Source organism: Nerophis ophidion, linkage group LG20, assembly GCF_033978795.1.
Source record: "Nerophis ophidion isolate RoL-2023_Sa linkage group LG20, RoL_Noph_v1.0, whole genome shotgun sequence".
Taxonomy (NCBI): Eukaryota; Metazoa; Chordata; class Actinopteri; order Syngnathiformes; family Syngnathidae; genus Nerophis; species Nerophis ophidion.
The window spans coordinates 13,894,089-13,917,719 of record NC_084630.1 but is presented as its reverse complement, the minus strand read 5'-3'; the positions used below and the strand labels follow the sequence as shown (position 1 = coordinate 13,917,719).

General features: G+C 39.8%; 1 protein-coding gene across 5 annotated transcripts in view; it reads left to right on the top strand.

Moving 5' to 3' along the window:
- Positions 1-19,906, top strand: part of crebbpa (CREB binding protein a) — a 71,870-nt gene extending 51,964 nt beyond the window's left edge. For 3 of the 5 annotated variants that reach the window (XM_061880513.1, XM_061880511.1, XM_061880510.1), the window contains 20 exons: positions 1,668-1,789; positions 3,413-3,625; positions 5,231-5,545; positions 5,829-6,008; positions 6,602-6,767; positions 7,810-7,928; positions 8,156-8,395; positions 8,517-8,605; positions 9,081-9,161; positions 9,415-9,471; positions 11,349-11,426; positions 11,522-11,589; positions 11,759-11,909; positions 13,512-13,658; positions 13,821-13,934; positions 14,172-14,337; positions 16,209-16,376; positions 16,630-16,791; positions 16,969-17,250; positions 17,417-19,906. In XM_061880513.1, the coding sequence (XP_061736497.1) occupies positions 1,668-1,789; positions 3,413-3,625; positions 5,231-5,545; positions 5,829-6,008; positions 6,602-6,767; positions 7,810-7,928; positions 8,156-8,395; positions 8,517-8,605; positions 9,081-9,161; positions 9,415-9,471; positions 11,349-11,426; positions 11,522-11,589; positions 11,759-11,909; positions 13,512-13,658; positions 13,821-13,934; positions 14,172-14,337; positions 16,209-16,376; positions 16,630-16,791; positions 16,969-17,250; positions 17,417-19,714 (5,216 nt within the window). In that variant the 3' untranslated portion in view covers positions 19,715-19,906. The remainder of the gene's footprint in view (positions 1-1,667; positions 1,790-3,412; positions 3,626-5,230; positions 5,546-5,828; positions 6,009-6,601; positions 6,768-7,809; positions 7,929-8,155; positions 8,396-8,516; positions 8,606-9,080; positions 9,162-9,414; positions 9,472-11,348; positions 11,427-11,521; positions 11,590-11,758; positions 11,910-13,511; positions 13,659-13,820; positions 13,935-14,171; positions 14,338-16,208; positions 16,377-16,629; positions 16,792-16,968; positions 17,251-17,416) is intronic. The other 2 variants (XM_061880512.1, XM_061880514.1) reach the window with 2 other exon arrangements.
- Positions 19,907-23,631: the final 3,725 nt, after the last annotated feature.

Below are 23,631 nucleotides of genomic sequence, written 5' to 3'. Positions count from 1 at the left end.
ATCATTAAATACATTAACAGCTTTGATACATTTCTACATTATTTAAAAGTAAACTGATTTTGTTGAATAGTCCAGGGTGTACCCAGCCTACCGCCCGAATGCAGCTGAGATAGGCCCCAAAAGGGACAAGGGGTAGAAAATGGATGGATGGATAATTAAACCCAAACATTGGATGAAGTCAAATACAAATAAGGCAACACGAGAAGTATACCACGCTTCTCTTTTCTAAAGTAAATCTGAACAGCAGATCTGGGCATTTATTACATCACCAATACTATTTGCCTGAGTGGCTAGACAGGACAAATTAAAAATAAATAAATAAATAAACAATTGGGGGATTTTTTTTTTTTAAATCAATTAAAAATCGTTATATTTTGAAAATCTGACAGCCCTACTTAAAATGTCTTATCACAATCTCATCAAGACCTAAATACGACCAACAAGGAGATCGATTTGACATCCTTACTAAATCATACTGTTACTTACAGTAAACAAGCTATTTTATCTGTGGTGTAATGACTAATAGTGCACACAGCAGTAAAACTTATAATAATATGTCATTTTATTATTCCAATAATTACTGCTTAGCCACTCAGACATAGTCAACTAATTAGTCTTTGTCGAAGCGTATACAGCAACTGAAATCAAAAGTGAATGGTTGTCGGCTTACAAATAGTTTGTGGTTGGGTGAGGACCCAGAAAGCATAAAAGATATGTGAATGTCGTTTTGTTATGCTAAAATAATACATAGCTCATGTTTTTTAGCAACATTTTTGCAAACAATTCAGGAAAAGCACTAAGATGTATTCAAAATGGAATACAAACCAGATACAAAATTAGCTGAGGAATTGTGAATGTTATCCACATTCTACCGAAATTCTGTTTCAAAGTTCCAATCCATAAGTGCCTTCCTTTTCTGCGCGCCCTGTTTTTCCACAACTTTGGTCAGACTGTAGCATTGTGGATGTTTTTCTTTCTTCGTTCTATTCTGACCGTTGAAAACTGCAAAAGTGAACCATTTAGCTTCAGCATGTGTTAACAGTCTCTTTTACTTGCTATATATTGTTGTGATTTACAGCACCATTGTTTTTCAATATGAAAGAGCAATTCATTAATTTATGTACAGTAATTACAATTAATTCTGGGCCATCATGGTCATCATGGTCTTAAATTGTCTTAAATAGTTTTAAATGTGACTTGTTGAAACCTGCAGAGACGCTGTGTGTACACAATTTTAAATGAGTTTTAAAACAAATCAATTAATTATATTTCCAGTGTACACTGAGATACCTGGCCTATACCCTTTAATAGCAGCAAAAAAAAAAAGTTGCAACGTTGACTATAACTGAAATAGTCATAACTAAAAGTACAAATAATATAGTAGCATATACACTTGAACATCTACAATGACGCACGGTACTTGCCCTTTTAAGTCTCCTCCTTTCATTGATTATAATCAAGGCTGTGCTGAAGAGCCTCTCACTCGCCTCACTTGTTGAATCCCTTATACATAGTCCTCTAATATTGCTGACTTATTACAATGCAAAATGCAAAACCATTTTTTATAAAATGAAAACATAGGAAAAGTATTCTTAAGTCTACATTTGTTTTTGAACTGCTTCACTGTGCCAGTTGTTCAATATTGTCTTCTGTCCTGTGTTCACAAGGAATCAACCAATTTAATCACATGGCTCTGCCGAACGCACAGATGTCTCAGGCGACAATGGGGACCCGAGCTGCCTCTCCAATGGCCCACCCTCAACAAATGAATATGAGCTCTGTCCCAGCGGTAAGAAGGCCTGAGGACACAGGCACACCTTAACGTATGCAGAGCTTCTAACTCTTCGGATTCCGTTGGAGACACATGTTTCTTGACACACTGACTGACGTTAAAATTCTCTGAGATTGTGATGTTTTTGTGTGGATATAAAATACCTAAATTTGCCAAATTGTGAAAATAATAAATATTGTGTGAATGTGTTAAAGAACACTACCAATGACTAACATATGTTATCAATACTGGTTTGAGAAAACAGATTTAACAAAAAAACATTTCCCATGGACCGGAGGAAATATTGGATTTTATTTACTTGTCTTTTTTGGTGTCTGATATATGCCCGCATACCCGGGATGTTATCGAAAATATTTTTTTAAATATGGTGCGTTGGTCGCCATGCTACTGTTAAATAGGTGAGTCAGGTCACAAACACCGACATTGCGTGTGTACAGGTCAGGTGTAGCCTGTCTGTTTAAACCCTGAAGAGGGCGGGTCACAATGATCAAACATGAAACACAGCAGCTTTCAGATTGCAATCTAAGACAACCAAAAATAAAAAGCTACAGTTTCTGCCTCTGTAGAGTACCTACATAGTTACAGTATAAATCACCAGCTAGCTCCTCACCACCATTGCCAGGTGTGTCAACATTAGACTGAGCAATTAAATAAGATCATAATGAATTACTTTACAAGGATATCTTGCTGGATGACTTTGTGTTCAGAAATCACTTAGAAAAGTGGAAAGTTGATATTTCCATAAAGTGAAGGCGGGGTATCCTCTGACACTTCTGCTCTGACAAACATTCGGACACTGCGAAAGAAAGGCGAGATGAAGGGGGTCCAGAGCTTTTTCAGGTACGTAATGTACTACAGCAGGACTATTCAACTGGCCGTAAATGACATCAGATTGAAATTGCAAGTGCAACATTTTTGCAGGAGGTTCTTGAAAACAGCAGAGCACTCATCTGGAGAATCTTCCTTTTAACTAGTATTTTTTTTTTCTTACAGTAGGTCCTTAAAAGCACCAGAACACTCCTGTCATATAGAGGATCTTTGACTTTTGGAAGTAGGTCCTTAAAAACAGCAGAGTGCTCCTCGCATACACAATCTTTCAGTAGCATAAAATATGACTGAATATTATACATTTTCATCTATTTCTAATCATATTCATGATATGGGTGAGGGGTATGGATTTATCAGATTGCAAACACCAAATGTTGGCAACTCAGTGTATGATGACTTTATAGCTTGTTCATAGGTTAATAATAGGGCTGTGATCATTTCCATCGTTCACAGGATTCTAAGACATATACTGTTTTTTCTGATTAAAGAATATGTGGTATAAAACACTCATTCAAACATACATTACCTCAGAGTAAATACAGTAGATCCCCGGTAAAAAAGTGGACTGAGTCGTCAGTATGTAGCTTTCTGTCTATCGCAGGAAAGAAGGTCACTCAACACATAGCCGTCATTGTCTAAATGTAAAGGTTGTATTCACTTTTGTAATACTGTAATGCACTTTTCTATTTATCACTATTTGTATAATGTCACTGGTACTCAAGTAATGCAGACTTTTTTTTTTTTTAAATAAATCATCATGTATTAATAGTGTGGTTTTCTTTTACTGTCCAGGTGGGCATGTCACCCTCCAGAATGCCTCAAGCCCAGGGTATGATTGCCAGTCACAACAGTGGCAACATTGTGGGCCAGACAGCCAACCAGGGACAGTTTATGGCTCAGACTCAGTTCCCTCCGGGATCTACTGCTGTTTCTGCAATAGGAGCAATGAATGTCACTTTGACACCCGGTATGGGTCAGCCACAAGCACAGGCTGCTGTGACCCAGGTGAGACATCAATAAGTGTTGTACATATGCACGTAGTAAAGTCCAATAACACTGTATTGTTTGATTTATGGTACTGTTTTGTTTATCTTATATTCCTAATTTCATATCCTTCCAGCTCTCTGTACACATTCATCCACAAAAAGTTTGGACGTGTGGTTTTCCAAATACTTTTTCCCAATAAGACTTTTCGTACAAAAAATAGTTCAGATATTATATATATGTTAGATAGATAGATAGATAAATAGTACTTTATTGATTCCTTCAGGAGAGTTCCTTCAGGAAAATTAAAATTCCAGCAGCAGTGTACAGAGTTGAGATCAATTAAAAAAAATGTGTGTAAATGGAAACATAATAGATATATATTATATATATTGTATAATATATATTTATATTCAATATATAATATATATAATAAGTCATTGCACCATTCTTATTAAATGTTTATGGCAATGAGAGAAGTTAGCCTGCACTTGAATTCTGATATTAATATTCTGAAATGTTTTCATCAAATGCAGGCGTCCATACAACCCAACCAGTGTGAATAGCCAATGTTTTTTTGTCAACAATAGATTTTATTTTATTTTTTCAAATATGGTGGTAGCTCAACATACAAGCACATTGTTCCATGACCAGTCTCTTATCTCAGAACACTTGTACACCCCAATTTTAACATGTACCATGCCTTTTTAAATAGAAAAAGAAACTTTTAGACAATAAATACTGTTTGGAAATATTTACAATAGCATTGATTACAAAAAACAGTACCGTAGTTTTATGTACTTTATTAAGATTGTTTACTTTGAGGTAACAGATTAATGCGCGTCGCCTTCGCTAAATCTCCATCCAGGGTTGTTTGCACACTATGCCCTTATTATAAGCTACTTGTTTTCATAGAGCTTGTTGCGTGTTTCTCTCATGGCATCTGGTAACACTATCTCCGACATATTTGACGGACGGACTGGAGAAGTCTTTTCTGAGTTACAACACATCAAGCGAGGTGTTTGTCAACCAAAACTATCGCTGAAGCCTGTGTGATGCAAACTGACTCTGTAACAAGGCTTGCTTTGCCCAGTAGGCTACTGACAGGTTGGGTATATTTAATGGTTTCTCTCTCTGATTTGGTCGTCCGCTTCACCTTTTAACACTAACTTTCTTAGTTCAGATGTTGGAGGGCATGATGTCAATCTCTGAGCGGAGCGCAAATCCACTGTCTAACCAAAACTTTTTTTTTGTGTAAATGTAGCAGGACCAACAACGTGTAACAATACATTAACTCTTTACAGCGCTATAGCACAACCCTGTTACAAATACTACTTAAAACAAGAACAAAAATTGTTACAATTTAAAGCATAAAAAAAGCTGGGACCGCTCGTATCTCAAATTAGTTAAGGTACTCGTAAGTTGAGGCACCACTATAATTGCATTTAATTTACAGTGTTATAATCATACTAATCAATAGATTTGATATGTGTCCATGCCAAGGTGCTTTCTAAGCCAACATTTTTGTGTTGTGTATGTGTGATGTGGTGTGTCTGTCTGATCTGATAACTTTTTCTGTCTGCCTATCTTGTGTGCTTGTCCGCCTTTCGTGTGTGTCTTCTCCAGCAGCAGCAGCAGGGTGCTAACCCCCCCATGAATGCACTTGGCCCCTCGTTAGGCACTCAACTAGTCTCCTCCCAAACCCCCTTGCTCTCAACACCTCCGCCTGCTGCCTCTTCCGCCTCCACAGCTGGGGCTGTCACTAACCCGCCCTTCCCCCAGTCCTCCAGCCGTAGTGCCACTCCCACCCAGTCTGGTCTTGCCTCTACCCAAGGTGCCACTCCACCCTGCCCCTCTCAGCCCCAAACCCAAGTGGAACTTCCCTCAACAGCCCAGACGCAGCCCCCGCCTCAGCCCTTTACTCAGCCCCCTACCACACCGGTGAGCCTGAGCTCCTACGCATGCCCTTAACTTTAACCCCTGCAAACTTACTGTCATGTAGCCACCCGTCCCATCATCTTCACCTCGCTCTGTGATAATTACATTTCACCAGTCTTCCCAACATCCATTACAATTGTTTTATTGTACCTTTTTCCAACTTAGGAAAACCATTAATGTGTATGAGAAGTGTTCATCTTTGCTGTACTTTCAGGTCTGCATGCAACTACCAAGTTGTTCTGCCACATTTACATCACATTGTCATGTTTCTTTCTTTTTCCTGCAGCTGTCTCAACCAGGCACCAGTCTGGACAACCGGGTGCCTACGCCAGCCTCGGCTGCTAGCGCTGACCTGCACTCGCAGCATGCCACAGCAGACTTGCCGCCTACGGAGGTCAAAGGAGAGGCACGCCAAGATCAACAAGATTTTGGCCATACTGGCGGCAAACATGAAATCAAGATGGAGGTTGGTGGGAGCTACTATATTAGGATTTATTCGATTTTTTATATTGAAAATAAATACTATAATCAAACACACTGACTTGTAGCAAATTAATCAATCAATCTTGATTGATTGATAGTAAATAAACTATAATAGTAAATAACTATTATTACTCTCCCACATGCAAATGTATAAACGTGGAGATAAATAGTTTTTCTTTCATCCCTGTTAGTAATTTTGGTGTTGTATAGAATACATACCTTTTTATCACTGTTTGACCTGTTGAACTGTTAATGCCCTACACCATTTCAGATAATAAAAGTTTGCAATTTCTGTATGCTTCACCATAAGTTGTTTTAAGTCCTACCTCGTAGCCTGTAGAGAGCTAACAAGAGTTTTGAGTGTGGGCTGTTTTTGTCAGTGAATTCATTTCTCTTTTATACATGTCGCTGAGAAATGTGTAGGGTTTGGCATCTGTAAAACTGTTTTAAATTGTTTTTGTAGAGATTTCCAACTTTGCATTAGGCTTTGCTCAACTAAGTGCCATTGTGATTATTTCTTTGATTTCTCTCTCTCTCTCTCTCTCTCTCTCTCTCTCTCTCTCTCTATAATTTTAGACTGATGAAGACTCTAGTACCTCATCAACGAAGAAGGAGGAGCCACAAATGAAGCAGGAGTCAATGGAGGTAGAGGAGAAAAAGATTGAACTGAAGACAGAGCCCAAAGAGGAGGAAGCAGAGGGAGCCAACAGAACCTCCTCTTCATCGCCCTCTCGGAAGAAAGGTAGGCGTCCGATGCAATGCAAATTTACAATTATAACAAGATGCGCTTAGTAAATTAAGAGGTGGGCTAAACAATTGATAAGTCAATGTTAGCTTCTGTTAAAAACATTGACAGCATTGTGTGTGAAATTGTTGTATACCGTATTTCCTTGAATTGCCGCAGGGCATATAGTATGCGCCTGCCTTGAAATACTGTCGGGTCAAACTCGCTTCGCAAAATAATTAGCGCATGCTTAGTATTACCGCCTGGTCAAACTCGTGACATCAAGAGTGACACTTCCCCTGTCATCATTTTCAAAATGGATGAGGCTGATTTCAATAGAGGGAAGAAGATTAAGAGCTATTCAGTAGGATTTAAGATCCAAGCTTACATCAGACTCAAATTTTTACTGCATGCCTTTGGTAAGTGCCAGAGTGAGAAGAGGTTTTACAATAATTAGCGCATGCTTACTTTTACCGAATGCCTTTTGTAAGCGCAGGAGTGACAAGAGGTTTTAAATTAATTAGCGCCCGGGCGGCAATTCAATGAAATACGGTATTTTAGTTTCTTCAAAAAGCATGTAGATTTGGATTTATTTTAAAAAAAATGTTTTGGGGACACTGTTTATGGACATTGACAACAATGCAGGTGTAAATATGTCAAATTATAGCACCACTGCTAGTTTATTTCTAATGTTCCCTGACAGATAACAGAAATTTAAAAAATAATAGAGGAACACAAATAAAAACTACATATAAAAAAGACATTAGATGAGACTGAGACAAGTTGTTGTAGTTTCATCCACTGTTCGATGTTCCCATAATACTCCATACTAGATAGTGTTACATGATGGACTTGAATTGATTTGTCTTTATATTTGCCCTTTTTCTCTGTTCACGATAAGTAAAAGTTTTATATAGATTTTACAATGACTTGGTTTGCCGTGTATTTACGACTCACAAATAGATAGATTGTATGTCGTACTAAGACACCTGCATACACACAAACAGCGATCTGTGTTTTTTGCATGCATATAACTTTTAAAAATGTCTCTTTTTTTCAGTCTTTAAGCCAGAAGAGTTGCGCCAAGCTCTGATGCCGACTTTGGAATCTCTCTACAGACAGGATTCAGAGTCACTGCCCTTTAGACAGCCTGTTGACCCCATGCTTCTGTGTATTCCGGTAGGTAACACACACATGGCTGTGGTTTCCTCTTAAAAATTAAACCATTAATCTATACGATTGTGTGGAATTAAAGCACTCTATATATTTTTATTAAACAAAGATTAGCACAATAGAAAAAAAATGTTCTAGATTCATTTTGAAACTAGAAAAATAATGGAACCCAGGCAGCATCAATGTATTGCTGATGTGCTGTGTAACCTAATATCTGTGCTTTCTTTTTGTAGGACTACTTTGACATTGTTAAAAACCCAATAGATCTGTCCACAATAAAACGCAAACTAGACACAGGCCAATATCAAGATCCTTGGCAGTATGTGGATGATGTCTGGCTAATGTTCAACAATGCATGGCTGTACAATCGTAAGACATCTCGTGTGTATAAGTGCTGCTCCAAACTGGCCGAGGTGTTCGAGGTGGAGATTGACCCTGTCATGCAAAGCTTGGGCTACTGCTGTGGGAGGAAGGTATGATGGAGATAGGAAACTAACTGATGTAAAAAAATAGATTGTCAGACATTTACATAATCAGACCTTAACTTTATATATTAATTTACTAATAATGACATTTTTGTTCACTTTTTTGCAGTTTGAGTTTTCTCCTCAAACTCTCTGTTGCTATGGGAAACAGCTATGCACCATCCCAACTGGAGGCACATACTTCAGTTATCAGAACAGGTATTCATCATACTTATACATCAAGAATTGCTTCAAAAATTGTAAACGATTCCTTGCTAACAACTGACATTGCACGTACAATGAGGATGCTAAAACAAATGTAAAATAAGGATTTACTTAACCTTTGCCCTACAATGTGACTGCTGCTTTTGTACAACTTATTCAAATAAAATAACCTAATTGCTTCCACATTTGCCCTTATATTTCAAATCCACTGTATGGTTGTTCAGCCATGTAAATTCCATTGCACCCCCTGCTGTATGAACTTTGTAATTACAGTCAATTTCTCCTTTGCCTGCACAATGTGCAGAGCACTACAGCAGCAGCAGTCAGATTCAGCATTGTAGAATATTTTTTTAAAGCGAACAATAGTAAAATATTTTATTTTGGTCTTTATTACAGAACTTACATTGCTATGCTGTTAAGTGTACTTAAAATATTGAATTATTGCAATACCCAATATGTATTCCTTCAGGTACCATTTTTGTGAGAAATGCTTCAATGAGATTCAGGGAGAGAGCGTGACGTTAGGAGATGACCCTGCACAACCACAGACGTAAGTAATAAAACTGATTTAGTTTGCTTAAATTTCTCTCTGTGACAATAAACTAAGTAGTAAGTTTTGCGATTTAGCAATTAGCTCTTATACTGTACATATCATTCGAAAACCAGCTACAGTATCCTACGTTTCTGCCTGTGCATGATGGATCAAGAGTTTGTGATAGTCATTTGTTTGTTCCCTGTCAATTTCCAATTATTTTCTAACTTCTTTACTTCTTACTGCTTCCTGTTCACTCCCCTGACTTCAGGATGATCTCAAAAGACCAATTTGAAAAAAAGAAGAATGATGTACTAGAACCTGAGCCGTAAGTGGACACACTGCTTGTACATGTTATTACTAGTGCCAAATCAGTACTTTTAATACAGTGCCACTGGACAGTACTCAAACCGAACTTAAGAAACTGAAACATAGACATTTCTGCTGAATTTTGTGGCATTCTAGTTATTTGAATATTTCAATAAGAATATTAGAAAAGCTATCTAACAAATAATTAGAAAGAAAATTTACAACAAATCTTCATAATTATTGCATTAAAACGAGCCAGAAGACAAAACACAAAATGTGTAAAACAATGTTGATATTCACAATTCTGGGGTTTTTGGATGTGCCTTACTTGTTGTGGCCGTGATTGATGGTTATTGAGGAAATGCTGTGTTGTTTTTGCAGTGCTAGCGGGGTTGGACCATTTAAAGGGAACTGCACTTTTTAGGGAATTTTGCCTACAAATTACAATCCTTATGTAAGACAAGAACACACGTTTTTATTTGTTTAATGCACTCAATCTCGTAAATAAAATGCCGCTTACAATGGAGCCGATGGGAGCCATGATGTCATCGCGTTTATTGTGATCATAGAACCCAATAAATAGCCATCCAAAAAGTGCCAACAATACTCCATTTACACGTTATGACCTGACATTAATTTAAGCGCTAACATTAAGCACCTACATTTGGCGGTGCATTGATCAGAGAGAGGCAATTTCCTTTTGCTTGGTGTATTGACATCCTCAGTTGCTGAGCTGCTTTCTTGCCTCGAAGTTTGTGAGAGTTTATTCAAGATTAAATACAATACTTTTCACTTTGATAGTATAATGATGTGGATATAAACTCAAAAGTTGGTCAACTTTGAAAACCAATTTGGACTCGGAGATAGTGAGAAAGTTTGCACCTACTTTTTTTTTTTTTTTTTTTTTAAACCCTTTGCGAGGACAATAAGTCATTCTTTATCCATACGGGAGTATAACATCAGTCGACATCCTAGTGACATTGTACAGTAAGCGATGTTTTATTTTTGTTGGCTCTCATGAAGTCTGCAGTGAGGAGTAATCAGCGTTGTTGTCAAAGGAGAAAAGAAAACTGTGATGTGTTTTTGAAAATGTGATGCTGTATGCTTAAAATGAGCAAGTATGGAAATATTACATGTTATTATGAATGTGCCTACATTACATTACATACTGACAGCGTGTATATAAAACCTTGTTGCAGGTTTTTGGATGTTTTTTAGAGTGCGGAATAGAGCGATTCCCATAGACTCCATTCTAAGCAGACTTTTGATCACATTTAATATTTGGAATGCATACAAAAATAATAAAACGTGTGTTCTTGTCTTACATATAAGGATTGCGAACGATAGGCAAAATGTAAAAAAAAGTGCAGTTCCCCTTTTAAGGCTGAAGTTGGTGTGTTGTGGTCTGCAATAGAGTTTAAAAAGAGCATCAGACTTTGTGTCTCTGGTGGTTAACTGTGTTCATTTTGCACTGGAATTAGGTAGGAACTTTTTTGTTTCGCCTGGTTATCACCATTTACATCAGCACTAGTGTCATTATGGAACCGGGTTTCGGTACCCACTGGGGATGAAATGGTACTCTGTATAATACCGGACCATTTTTGGCCTGGTTACTATTGGTACTTTTTACTGTACTTAAGCACTGGGGCCATTTTGGAACCTGGTTTTTAGGTACATATCTCTACTGTGTGTCACTGTGTTTTAAACAATTTTCATGTGTCAAGTGAAGTTGCACAAACCGTACAATAAAACTCTTAGGCGATTGCATTGGTTGGCCTGCACACACTGTCACATTTACTGGAAAAAAAAAAGATAAACCGGTTGCTTACGACCATGGTCTCAGTTGCTAATGTTTTTGATGCGTCTTTGTAAGTCTGCCATTTATGTGCTTTTCAGGTTTGTTGAATGTAAAGATTGTGGAAGAAAAATGCACCAGATATGTGTCTTGCACTACGAGGTCATTTGGCCATCTGGGTGAGAAACCAAACCGGATCCAAAAATGATGAACTCACAATAATGCATATTCTCAGTGTGATTAAATTGTATTGTCCCACAATCATTATCGTCAGATTCGTCTGTGACAACTGTTTGAAGAAGAGTGGCAAAACACGGAAAGACAACAAGTTCTCTGCAAAAAGTTTGTACCTTTTTCTTTGTTTTTTAAAGACCTCAGGTCTTTAAACCTTTTTGTTGTTGTAGTACATGTGGTTTCAGTGACGTTCTTCATTCCTCTTCATTGTTGCTTTATCTTTTAAATGGTCTTACAAAATGTTTCATTAGTGTCTCTTTGTGTTTGTTCACTATAGGACTACAGTCAACGCGACTGGGAATGTATATAGAGGATCGCGTCAATAAATTCCTTAAGAGACAGAACCATCCAGAGGCTGGAGAGGTGTTTGTGCGGGTGGTTGCAAGCTCTGACAAAACAGTGGAGGTTAAACCAGGCATGAAAGCTAGGTAAGAGCAGGACTGACTTAAGTTTTACAAAAGCTACAAGTCTTTTTTTAGATTATTTTTATCAAACTAATTTGTTTTTTTTATTTTCCAAAAGGGCAATGCTCAAGGTAATTAACTAACGATGAGGCAATTATTCATCTATTTTAAAAAACTACCAGTCAATTCATCGCACACTCAAGGAGAAAGCTTTTTTTTCCACAAATCAGCGGACTTTGGGTTTTTGCTACCTTTCCTAAAAGTTTGCCAACATTCTCTCAAACTCATCGTCACACAAGTGAAATTAATTCTGCCTCACATTACTTCCAAGTGAAAAGGTGGGAGATGTTATAACACGTTTGTGAGTTAATTTTTTTGTTAGCAGAATTATGCAAAAACTACAAATCTGATTGCCTTGCAGGATTTGTACGATCATGAAAAACTTGGAAGTTATGGAATTTTAAAATGCAATTTCCAGGCACTGAAAAAGTTATGGAAAATAATGTTTTCAGAAATGTGGGAATTGTCATGGAAGTTTATTTAATGGTATATTAATCTGAACAAAATCGATTGTCCTATTCAAATGTGGATTGCTATGGACCGTCATCCCTGGTGGTGTGAAAAATGTATTTAGTTTAGACTGCGTGAACGTGTGCCAAAAGTAGCCATAGTTGCTATCAGCACAATACACACAGAGTTTATGATTGTCGATCATGTGGGAATGAGCAACACTACTAGTTTCCACAAAAACCAAGCACACTTTTGAACATTTCTGCAAAAATTATGTTATCATTGCTGAGATACTACGGGCATTAAAATGTGTGAATTAAATTATTTAATTATATAATATTGCTTTTTTTTAATCCTGCACTACCATGAGCTTATGTAACGAAATTTTGTTCTTATTTGTGCTGAAAAGTTCAAATTTGAATAACATAAAAAGTAAGTCTAAGTCATACTACTCATTCAAGTCATTCGAGGACACAAGCCTTCTTTTCGTTGCCGTATTCCCGCACAGCCCGATTCCAGCAAAATGTAACTCTGGTGAGAACAAGTGTATCTATGTCTGTACTTTGGGCCTGTGGCGCACCGTAAAAGACTCCTGCTGTCATTAGTGTCCCAACAAACAGCGTATATATGTAGTGCTGTTTGCCAAAAAAAACAAAATATGGTACATTGCCTCCTGGTTGCCCACAAAGGGCTTTCTGGTGCACAAGCACACATCTGCGCTAACCTGTAGTGGTTGTTGTAAGTTAAAATACGATTTTTCTCACCACGTTACATAAATATTAAAATCCAAAATGCTTTGCAATAATACACAAAGTCAAAAACAATGGTGCACTTGCATACTATAGTCTTTCCCCCTTGGTGGAGGTCGGTGCTTAAGCAAAGTATTGGGAGATGTTACCCGAATATTACATTTTTAGGCTTAAGGAAATTCTTGCCAAAATATGGAATTAAAAATCATCACACACGTGAAACTCTATTTTGGAAGGCTTCACATTATGGGTGTATGTAGTCCATTCAATGCAGACTATATTTGCATTTCAAAAACGTACGCTACAACAACGTACTTCTCATTTCAACTCACCTGTTAAAATAATTGTTGTCTGTTGATGATTTCAGATTTGTAGACACAGGTGAAATGCCTGAGACTTTTCCCTATCGAACCAAAGCACTTTTTGCCTTCGAAGAGATTGATGGCGTTGACGTGTGCTTCTTTGGCATGCATGTACAGGAGTACGGGTCTGAATGCCCATACCCCAACACTAGGTTTGTGCTATTTTTGTTCAATTGATTTTATTTATTTTAGTTCATGAAAGTCTGCATTGGAACGTTGTTTTGACTGCTTATGGGTCATGGAAATGTTCTACCTTTTCCTAAATATTCCTTTTAGGAAATTCTAACATTTTCTCTACCCTTACTTTCTTTCAGACGAGTCTACATATCGTACCTTGACAGTATTCACTTCTTCAAACCTCGACTTTTACGAACAGCAGTGTACCATGAGATCCTCATTGGTTATCTAGAATATGCTAAGAAACTTGGGTAATTATCATACAATTACACTATGATTATTCTCCTGAGAGCCAGCGTTCTCTGCAATGGACATTTATGTATTGCAAAACATGGCTGTTTTTGGCCAACATTTCAACTCTGACAAAAGAAAAAGACCAAAAACAAATGTCCTCGGCTGAGGTTGCTGGTTCTTTGTTGAACAAATATTTTGTTTACGTCAACAGCAGTTCTCAGGTCTAACCTTTCTTTCTATTTGTGCTTCTGAAGCTATGCTCAAGGTCACATTTGGGCCTGTCCACCAAGTGAGGGGGATGACTACATTTTCCACTGCCACCCTTTTGAGCAGAAGATTCCTAAACCTAAGAGACTCCAGGACTGGTATCGGAAGATGCTAGACAAAGCTTTTGGAGAAAGGATCTTGCACGACTATAAGGTGAGGAAATCTTTAGAGTGGAGTATATACAAAAAAAGTTACTTCAGTGATATGTTTAAATTATAACTGTCAAACATCTAAACCAGGGGTGTCAAACTCAAATACAGAGTGGGCCAAAATTTTAAACTGAACAAAGCCGCAGGCCTAGGTTGAACAAATTAACCTTTTAATAGGAACCCAAACAAGTTTTGCATTACATATTGAACAAGCAAGCCTTATATAACTTTAGTGACATGCAAAATCCAGTTTCAAATACTAATAATTTAAAAAAAAATATCAATGGCATATCAAATAAAATTTAAATAAAAATGTTATGACTTTTTTTCTATTTGCAATCTTCTGAGGTAAATATCAATTTTTTTCCACAGGCTTATAATAAATTTGAAAATAAAATAACAATAATGAATGAACCAAACGGAAAAGAGAAAATGCATGAATAAAACGTTCATTATTGGTCAGTTTGCTGGAAGTTTCCCGGATGAGTGAGTGCTGCAAAGGGTTCTGGGTATTTGTTCTGTTGTGTTACGGTGCGGATGTTCACCCGAAATGTGTTTGTCATACTTGTTTGAAGTGGGTTCACCATGTGTCGCATATTTCTAACAGTGCTAAAGTTGTTTATACGGCCACCCTCAGTGTGACCTGTATGGCTGTTGACCAAGTATGCCTTGCATTCACTTGTGCGTGTGTGTGTGTGTGTAAAAGCCACAAATATTATGTGACACGCTGTTAGTACGGAGGAAAAGCGGACGTGACGACAGGTTGTAGAGAACGCTAAAGGCAGTGCCTTAAATGCACGCCCCCAATATAGTTGTCCAGGTGGAAATCGATAGAAATTTGGGAAAATGGTTGCCCCAGGAGTTTTTCGGGAGGGGCACTGAACTTCGGGAGTCTACCGGGAAAACTAGGAGGGTTGGCAAGTATGAGTATTAGCGGTGAATGTGTTACAGCGGCACCGACGCTGTATAACACCGGCGGGCCAGCTCTAATCCTAAATTGATTTTGCCTCAAGGGCCAGATTAAATTACACGGCGGGCCAGAGTTTGACACCCATGATCTAAACATTTTAATCTGACTAAACATATTGCTGTGGGTAAATTTTGATTTATCAAAACTAAATATCTTCCATTTGAATCTTTATTAATCGTGTTTCTGTTTATATTAACAAAGAGAATCAAGGGCAAAAAAAACGTATTTATATGCGCTTTTTGGTAATTACTTTAACACTTTCAACATGTTTATGTTAATATAAAAAGCTTGGTAAATTGGGTATTTTTTTAAATTGAGATGAATTTGTGTTTAATCTGCATTAAATCATTATTTATAACAGACTTAGTAACATGTAATAATGTGTTCATATAAATAACATCAGGCTTCACGGTGGCAGAGGGGTTAGTGCGTCTGCCTCACATTACGAAGGTCCTGAGTAGCTCGGGATCTTTCTGTGTGGAGTTTGCATGTCCTCCCCGTGACTGCGTGGGTTCCCTCCGGGTACTTCGGATTCCTCCCACCTCCAAAAACATGCACCTGGGGATAGGTTGATTGGCAACACTAAATTGGCCCTAGTGTGTGAATGTTGTCTGTCTATCTGTGTTGGCCCTGCGATGAGGTGGCGACTTGTCCTGGGTATACCCCGCTTTCCGCCCGATTGTAGCTGATATAGGCACCAGCACCCCCCGCGACCCCAAAGGGAATAAGCGTTAGAAAATGGATGGATGGATGAATGGATAAATAACATCGATTGGAAAGTGAAATGCACATATGATGCTCGGTATTGTCTATTGTCCATTTTTTTATGGTTTGTGTGCAAATGTATTTGAACACTACAGTAAATGATAAATTAAAAATACAAATCCATTTTGTCTTCTGTTTAGGATATTTTCAAACAGGCAACTGAGGATCGTCTAACCAGCGCCAATGAGTTGCCCTACTTTGAAGGTGATTTCTGGCCTAATGTGCTAGAAGAAAGCATCAAGGAGCTGGAGCAGGAGGAGGAGGAAAGAAAGAAAGAAGAAAACACTGCAGCCACTGAAACTCCTGAGGTGCGTGTCACCATTGCTCAGTGATTATTTACTTGTTCTACAGTTTAGTTCATTACATCTTTAAAAATAATTGTATTTGCAACACTATCCCTATAGTTGTGCATCTACCACTGGTTTATATTTTTTTTCATTTGTAGTGCAGTTTTCTGCGACCTTTTAGATTTTGTACGTTTTGTAAACCGCCTGGTATATAGGCTAAATCAAGTAATCTCTACAGTGATTACAAGTGTTTCTAATTGTATGTTAATTTCAGGGCACTCCAAGTGACAGCAAAAATGCTAAGAAGAAAAACAATAAGAAGACTAATAAAAACAAGAGCAGCTTGAGCCGAACCAACAAGAAGAAGCCTGGAATGCCGAATGTAGCTAATGATCTGTCCCAGAAGCTTTATGCCACCTTGGAGAAGCACAAAGAGGTCAGAGTTGTTTAGTTTTTTACTATTTACAGCTAAAAAAAAAACGTTTTTTGACTGAGACCATGCGTTTTAATTCTGTGCATGGATTTGGATTTATTGTTGCATGTAATTAAACAGAGTTCATTGATTGAGTGTAGTATATAGCTGTTTCTCTAAGGGTTTATTTACTTGCTATAGGTGTTCTTTGTAATCCACCTCCACTCTGCTCCCATGATCAACACCTTGCATCCCATCATTGACCCTGACCCCCTGCTCTCCTGTGACCTAATGGATGGCCGGGATGCTTTCCTGACTTTGGCCAGGGACAAACATTGGGAGTTCAGCTCTCTCAGGCGGTGCAAGTGGAGTACAATGTGCATGCTGGTTGAGCTGCACAATCAGGGACAGGACCGCTTTGTCTACACTTGCAACGAGTGCAAGCACCATGTGGAGACACGCTGGCACTGCACTGTGTGTGAGGTGTGTTCCCATTTTGACATATCTACTTTTTAATACTGTCAAAAAGTAATTTTCTCACTGAATGTCCATTAGATTAAAAATAAAACGAAATGAAAACTATTAGTGCTGAATGTTCATAATGCTTTTCATTTTATTTACCATGTTTTCGTCTTTCCCTTTTTTGCAGGACTTTGATCTTTGCATTAGTTGTTATAACGCAAAGGGCCATGAGCACCAAATGGTGAAATGGGGTCTAGGCCTGGATGATGACAACAGCCAGGGCGGTGAGGCTTCAAAGAGTCCACAGGAAAGCCGACGTTTAAGCATCCAACGTTGCATCCAGTCTCTTGTCCACGCTTGTCAGTGTCGCAATGCTAACTGCTCTCTGCCGTCCTGCCAGAAGATGAAAAGAGTGGTGCAGCACACAAAGTGCTGCAAACGGAAAACAAACGGTGGCTGTCCTGTATGCAAACAACTTATTGCTTTATGCTGTTACCATGCAAAAAACTGTCAAGAGAACAAGTGTCCTGTCCCATTCTGCCTGAATATCAAGCACAAGCTTCGCCAGCAGCAGCTTCAACACAGACTTCAGCAGGCTCAGTTAATGAGGAGAAGAATGGCTACCACGCAAGGCAGAACAATGCCGCTACCGTCCCCACCTGCATCAGCTGCTCCAAGTACCCCCACTTCCCATGCCACGCCCAACACACCTCAGACACCACAGCAGCCACTCTCCAATCAGCCTCTGACCCCCAACTCAACAGGAGGCATGTCTCCTTCTTTCCCCAATGCACCTCGCAAAGGACAGCCTCAAGCAGCTGTGTCCCAGGGTAAGCCAGGGCCCCATGTCTCTCCTCTACATCAGCAGCAATCCCCAGTACCACAGCCAACTCAGCCACAGCAAATACAACAGCAGCCTCCCCTGGCTGCTGTCAAAATGGCACGACACATCGAATTGATGGCCCAAGCCCAACAGAACCAGCAAAACTACCTGGTCAACATGAACGGCTTGCCCATGAATCCCCAGCAGCCTCTACAGCGCATGACGGGACCAATGCAACCACCTATGCAGATGGTACCGGGGCCTAGGGGACCACAAGTCATGCAACCAAACATGGCCCCAGGTCAATGGCCTGGCGCTCCAGGGCCTATGCAGGCAACACAGACTCAACAACCAGGCCTTGTCCCAGGCCAGACCCCACCACAGCCCATGACCCTGCAGCGAGCCATGATGACCCCAGGACAGCAGCCCCAGGGGCAGAGAATGCTCATACCACACCAGCCTGGTGCACGGCCTCAAGCACCACAAAGACCTGGTGCTATAGCCCCCAATGCCCTCCATGATCTTCTTCGCACACTCAAGTCTCCTAGCTCGCCCGAGCAACAGCAACAAGTTCTCAACATCCTCAAATCCAACCCTCAGCTCATGGCTGCTTTTATCAAACAGCGAACAGCCAAGTATCACGCCAACCAACCACAACAGCAGCAACCAGGTCAACAACAGCCGCCTGGTTTGCCCACGATGCAGGCGCTGGCCTTGCCTGGAGGAACTGTGCAAAGGCCAGGAATGCCATCTCAACAGCCCCAGCAGCCTCTGGCTCAGGGTATGGCGACGTTGGGGCCTCAAGGCCAGCTGATGAACGCAGCACATACCAACCCACAAATTCAAGAGCTTTATCGCCGGCAACTCTTGAGACAGCAGCAGCAGCAGCAGCAACAACAACAACAACAACAGCAACAACAACAGCAGCAGCAGCAACAAGGCGTGATGCCACAGGGCCACCCCAGCCAGTTCCCCGCACAGGGTACAGCAACTACGTACTCTCAGCTCCGCATACAACAACAACAGCAACAGCAGCAGCAGATTCAAGCCATGCAAGCAGGAGCAGGCGGAGGGCCCATGGGGCAGCTCCCACCCATGGCACAGATGGCACAGCCTGGCATGGGATTAGACCCTTCTCAGAATCTGCTACATCAACGCATGCTTCAGCAGCAGCAGCAGCAGCAGCAGCAACAACAACAACTTCCCCAGCAGCAGGCCGTCCTCAAGCAACAGATGGGCTCTCCTGCCCAGCCTAGCCCCATGAGCCCCCAGACCCACTTGCTTGCCGGTCAGGGTGGGCCACATCTCCCCGGCCAGCCCACACTAGTCAACAGTCTCAGCAACCAAGTGCGCTCGCCTGTGCCAGTTCAATCCCCCTGTCCGACCTCACAGCCACCGCCACATTCCAGTCCCTCGCCGCATATTCAGAACCAACCGCAGCCGTCGCCGCAACACCCGCCTCCGTCTCACTCAATTTCTCCCCATCCAGGACTCGGGGGCCCTTTGTCAGGGTCCTTAGAACAGGCACACTTGGGGACACCAGAACAAAGCGCCATGCTACCGCAGCTTAACCCTCCCAACAGGGGGGTGTTAAATAGTGACTTAAGCATGGTGGGAGATGCTACAGGTGACACGCTAGAGAAGTTTGTGGAGGGTTTGTAGCATTTCTGCTGCGAAATGAAGAACTATGTCCCAATTGTCCTGATTTCCCCTCAGACTCTTTTATGAAAGAGTGCTTTGTTCTTTCTACTATTGAGATTGTTTTTGTACCTGTTATAAAAGCTGTTGTAAAAACAAAAAAGAAAATTGTTAAGAGGAAAAATAAAAATCCAACATCCCATTGGGATTACAATATTCTTTAGTTAAGGGTTTTTTCTTCCTGAAAATGTTGAGGGATGAAGTCACAGAATCTATTTTTTGGTTGAGACCAAATGTGTCCAATACTCAATTTATTTTTAGTTGTTTCTTGGTAAGATATCATGCCTTTTCCATTTTTTTTCTTCGTTTTTTTTAAAGAAATATATAGTTGCATTATATTATTCATATATTTTGTACCATTGGAGAAAAAAAGTGTTTTGTGTATTAGTTTGTCTGGGAGCTGGGCCAGCTTTATGTTCTATTGTCAAGCTGTCATTCCTGACTTTTGTTGTCGGGTGTTATGTCATTACATTCAGGATGATGTGTTACGACCTGAGACCTCTCTTCTACTCTCTGTGTGTATGAAGAGCACTCGGTTGTACTCGAATAGAAATCGGACTGTGGCAGGTTGTTTACACAGCCATGTATACAGGTGCACATGAAGACACCGTCGCAAACCTCACGGTCACTAAAAGAATCACAGATTCTTCTGGTCTCACAAACTTAAGACTCACAGTCTCCATCTCATCGCTCGGACGTTGAAACGTGTTTTGCAGGTGTAGAGATGAATTGCTTTGACATTAAAAAAAAATCATTTGTCATACAAATGTTTTAAAGAGAGCAGCTCCTAAGCTGAGGTGGAATGATTTTCAACAGGGGCATTGCATCTGCGGGGATGGTCCACCCTCAAAATGATACACTAGAAGTGCATCTGAAGAATGGAGGCACAATCTGGAGTCAATCTGCATTTTTCTCACCAACACTTGAAATCGGCAGTCGGAGCTGCTGGTTCTTCTTTTGTAAATTCACTTAAAGCAAAACACTATAAATATAAGGAAGAATGAAAACACTGTACAAACTGGAAAAATGCTCATTTCTTACTTCTATACCATATTGTTAAATAAACTGCAACAGATGAACTACAGTACACTATTGACTAAATCATGAGGCACACTTCCTATTTCTCGTGAATGGTTCAGTTTCCCCCCGCGTTCGACAAATACATGTCCGCATGGATCTTCTATTCAAATAACCCTTCTCTATTGCCACTCGACAATAAGGGCGTTGGAAATTCTGCGAACACTTCTGATTCAAGTCAAGGACTCATTTCAAGTATTAAATTTTTCTAAAGAGTTCATTCTATTCAGTTTAAAAGCAGCTCAGACCTTAAGTAAGTACTTGTGGTTATTTGTTTCAAAAGTGTTGGGTCTATAAACTAATGTAATACTAAATGCCCTATTATATGTGCTTACATGTGTTTTTATTGTGGTATATCTTCAAATGAAACCTGGATTTGCTTTAGAATAGTCAGTGTACAGCTTGTATAGATTTACTATATCCACTAAAAAGGTTTGATTTGGTCACTTCATCACATTCCGCCTCCTCACCAAGGCACTTGTCATCTTGAAGGTGGCTTTGGGCTCATGTTGTACAAACCCCGTTTCCATATGAGTTGGGAAATTGTGTTAAATGTAAACATAAACGGAATACAAAGACTTGCAAATCATTTTCAACCCATATTCAGTTGAATATGCTACAAAGACAACATATTTGATGTTCAAACAGATAAACATTTTTTTTTTGTGCAAATAATCATTAACTTTAGAATTTTATGCCAGCAACACGTGACGAAGAAGTTGGGAAAGGTGGCAATATATACTGATAAAGTTGAGGAATGCTCATCAAACACTTATCTGGAACATCCCACGGTGTCCAGGCTAATTGGGAACAGGTGGGTGCCATGATTGGGTATAAAAAGAGCTTCCCAAAAAATGCTCAGTCTTTTACGGATGGGACAAGGTACACTCCTTTGTCCACAACTGCGTAAGCAAATAGTCAAACCGTTTAAAAACAACGTTTCTCAAAGTGCAATTGCAAGAAATTTAGGGATTTCAACATCTACGGTTCATAATATCATCAAAGGGTTCAGAAAATCTGGAGAAATCACTCCAGGTAAGCGGCATGACCGGAAACCAACATTAAATGACCGTGACCTTCGATCACTCAGACGGCACTGTATCAAAAACCGACATCAATCTCTAAAGGATATCACCACATCGGCTCAGGAACACTTCAGAAAACCACTGTCACTAAATACAGTCGGTTGCTACATCTGGAAGTGCAGGTTAAAGCTGTACTATGCAAAGCGAAAGCCATTTATCAACAACATCCAGAAACGCCGCGGGCTTCTCTGGGCCCGAGATCATCTAAGATGGACTGATGCAAAGTGGAAAAGTGTTCTGTAGTCTGACGAGTCCACATTTCAAATTGTTTTTGGAAATATTTGACATCTTGTCATCCAGACCAAAGGGTAAGCGAACCATCCAGACTGTTATCAGCGCAAAGTTCAAAAGCCAGCATCTGTGATGGTATGGGGGTGCATTAGTGCCCAAGGCATGGGTAACTTACACATCTGTGAAGGCACCATTAATGCTGAAAGGTACGTACAGGTTTTGGAACAACATATGCTGCCATCTAAGCACAGTCTTTTTCATGGACACCCCTGCTTATTTCAGCAAGACAATGCCAAACCACATTCAGCACGTATTACAACAGCGTGGCTTCGTAAAAAAAGTTCTGCCGGTACTTTCCTGGCCCGCCTGCAGGCCAGACCTGTCTCCCATTGAAAATGTTTGGCACATTATGATGAGTAAAATACGACAGCGTAGACCGACTGAAGCTCTGCACAAAACAAGAATGGGAAAGAATACCACTTTCAAAGCTTCAACAATTTCCTCAGTTCCCAAACGTTTGAGTGTTGTTAAAAGAAAAGGTGATGTAACACAGTGGCGAACATGCCCTTTCCCAACTACTTTGGCACATGTTTTAGCCATGAAATTCTAAGTTAATCATTATTTGCAAAAAAAAGCTTATGAGTTTTAACATCAAATATCTTGTCTTTGTAGTGCATATTGGTTTAAAAAGATTAGCAAATCATTGTATTCCGTTTATATTTACATCTAACACAATTTCCCAACTCATATGGAAAAGGGGTTTGTAGTTAATGTTTAACCTCAATTAACTGCACAATTACCCTCGTAATTGTTTGTGTTGCCAGCCCTTTGGATAACAATGGCTGTGTGTTGAGTAATTTTCCATCCATCCATTCTCTACCGCTTGTCCCTGTCTGGGTTGCTGGAGCCTAACCCAGCTGCATTCGGCCGGAAGGCGAGTTTGAGTCATATTTTTTGGTAGATCGTAAACCTAACCTGCTGTACACTGACTACTCTAAAGTAATGCTCTAGTATTGTCTTAAGATGTACTGCAATACAAATGGTTGCTGGAATATGTTGTGAGATATTGTACAAGATGTTGTATTGTCCAGGCGTCCACTGGCAATGGCTTGCTTTAAATTACATACCAATGAGGGCCCATTTATAAAAACTGATTAACAGCAGTTTAGACATTGACCCCCAGCTCTTCATGTCAAACCGTAAATCATTGAGGAAAGTCATGATCGCGCATACTCGAAGTTGCCAAACACTGCACAATAAGTGCACGGAATCGCTTAAAATGGACTGTTGGTAAAATGACAGAATAGCGCATCCACCTGGCTGTAGCACGCCAGACAATGGACAATTCCGTTTTATGTTTTTTAATAGCTATATAAAAAGGGGTCATATTACCGTACATATTTTTTAAGTAAATGATCGTTAAGGTACTGTAATTATCGTACGTCCGGTGTTCTGGCAACGAGTGCTCCCTATTGGAATTCACGCTCC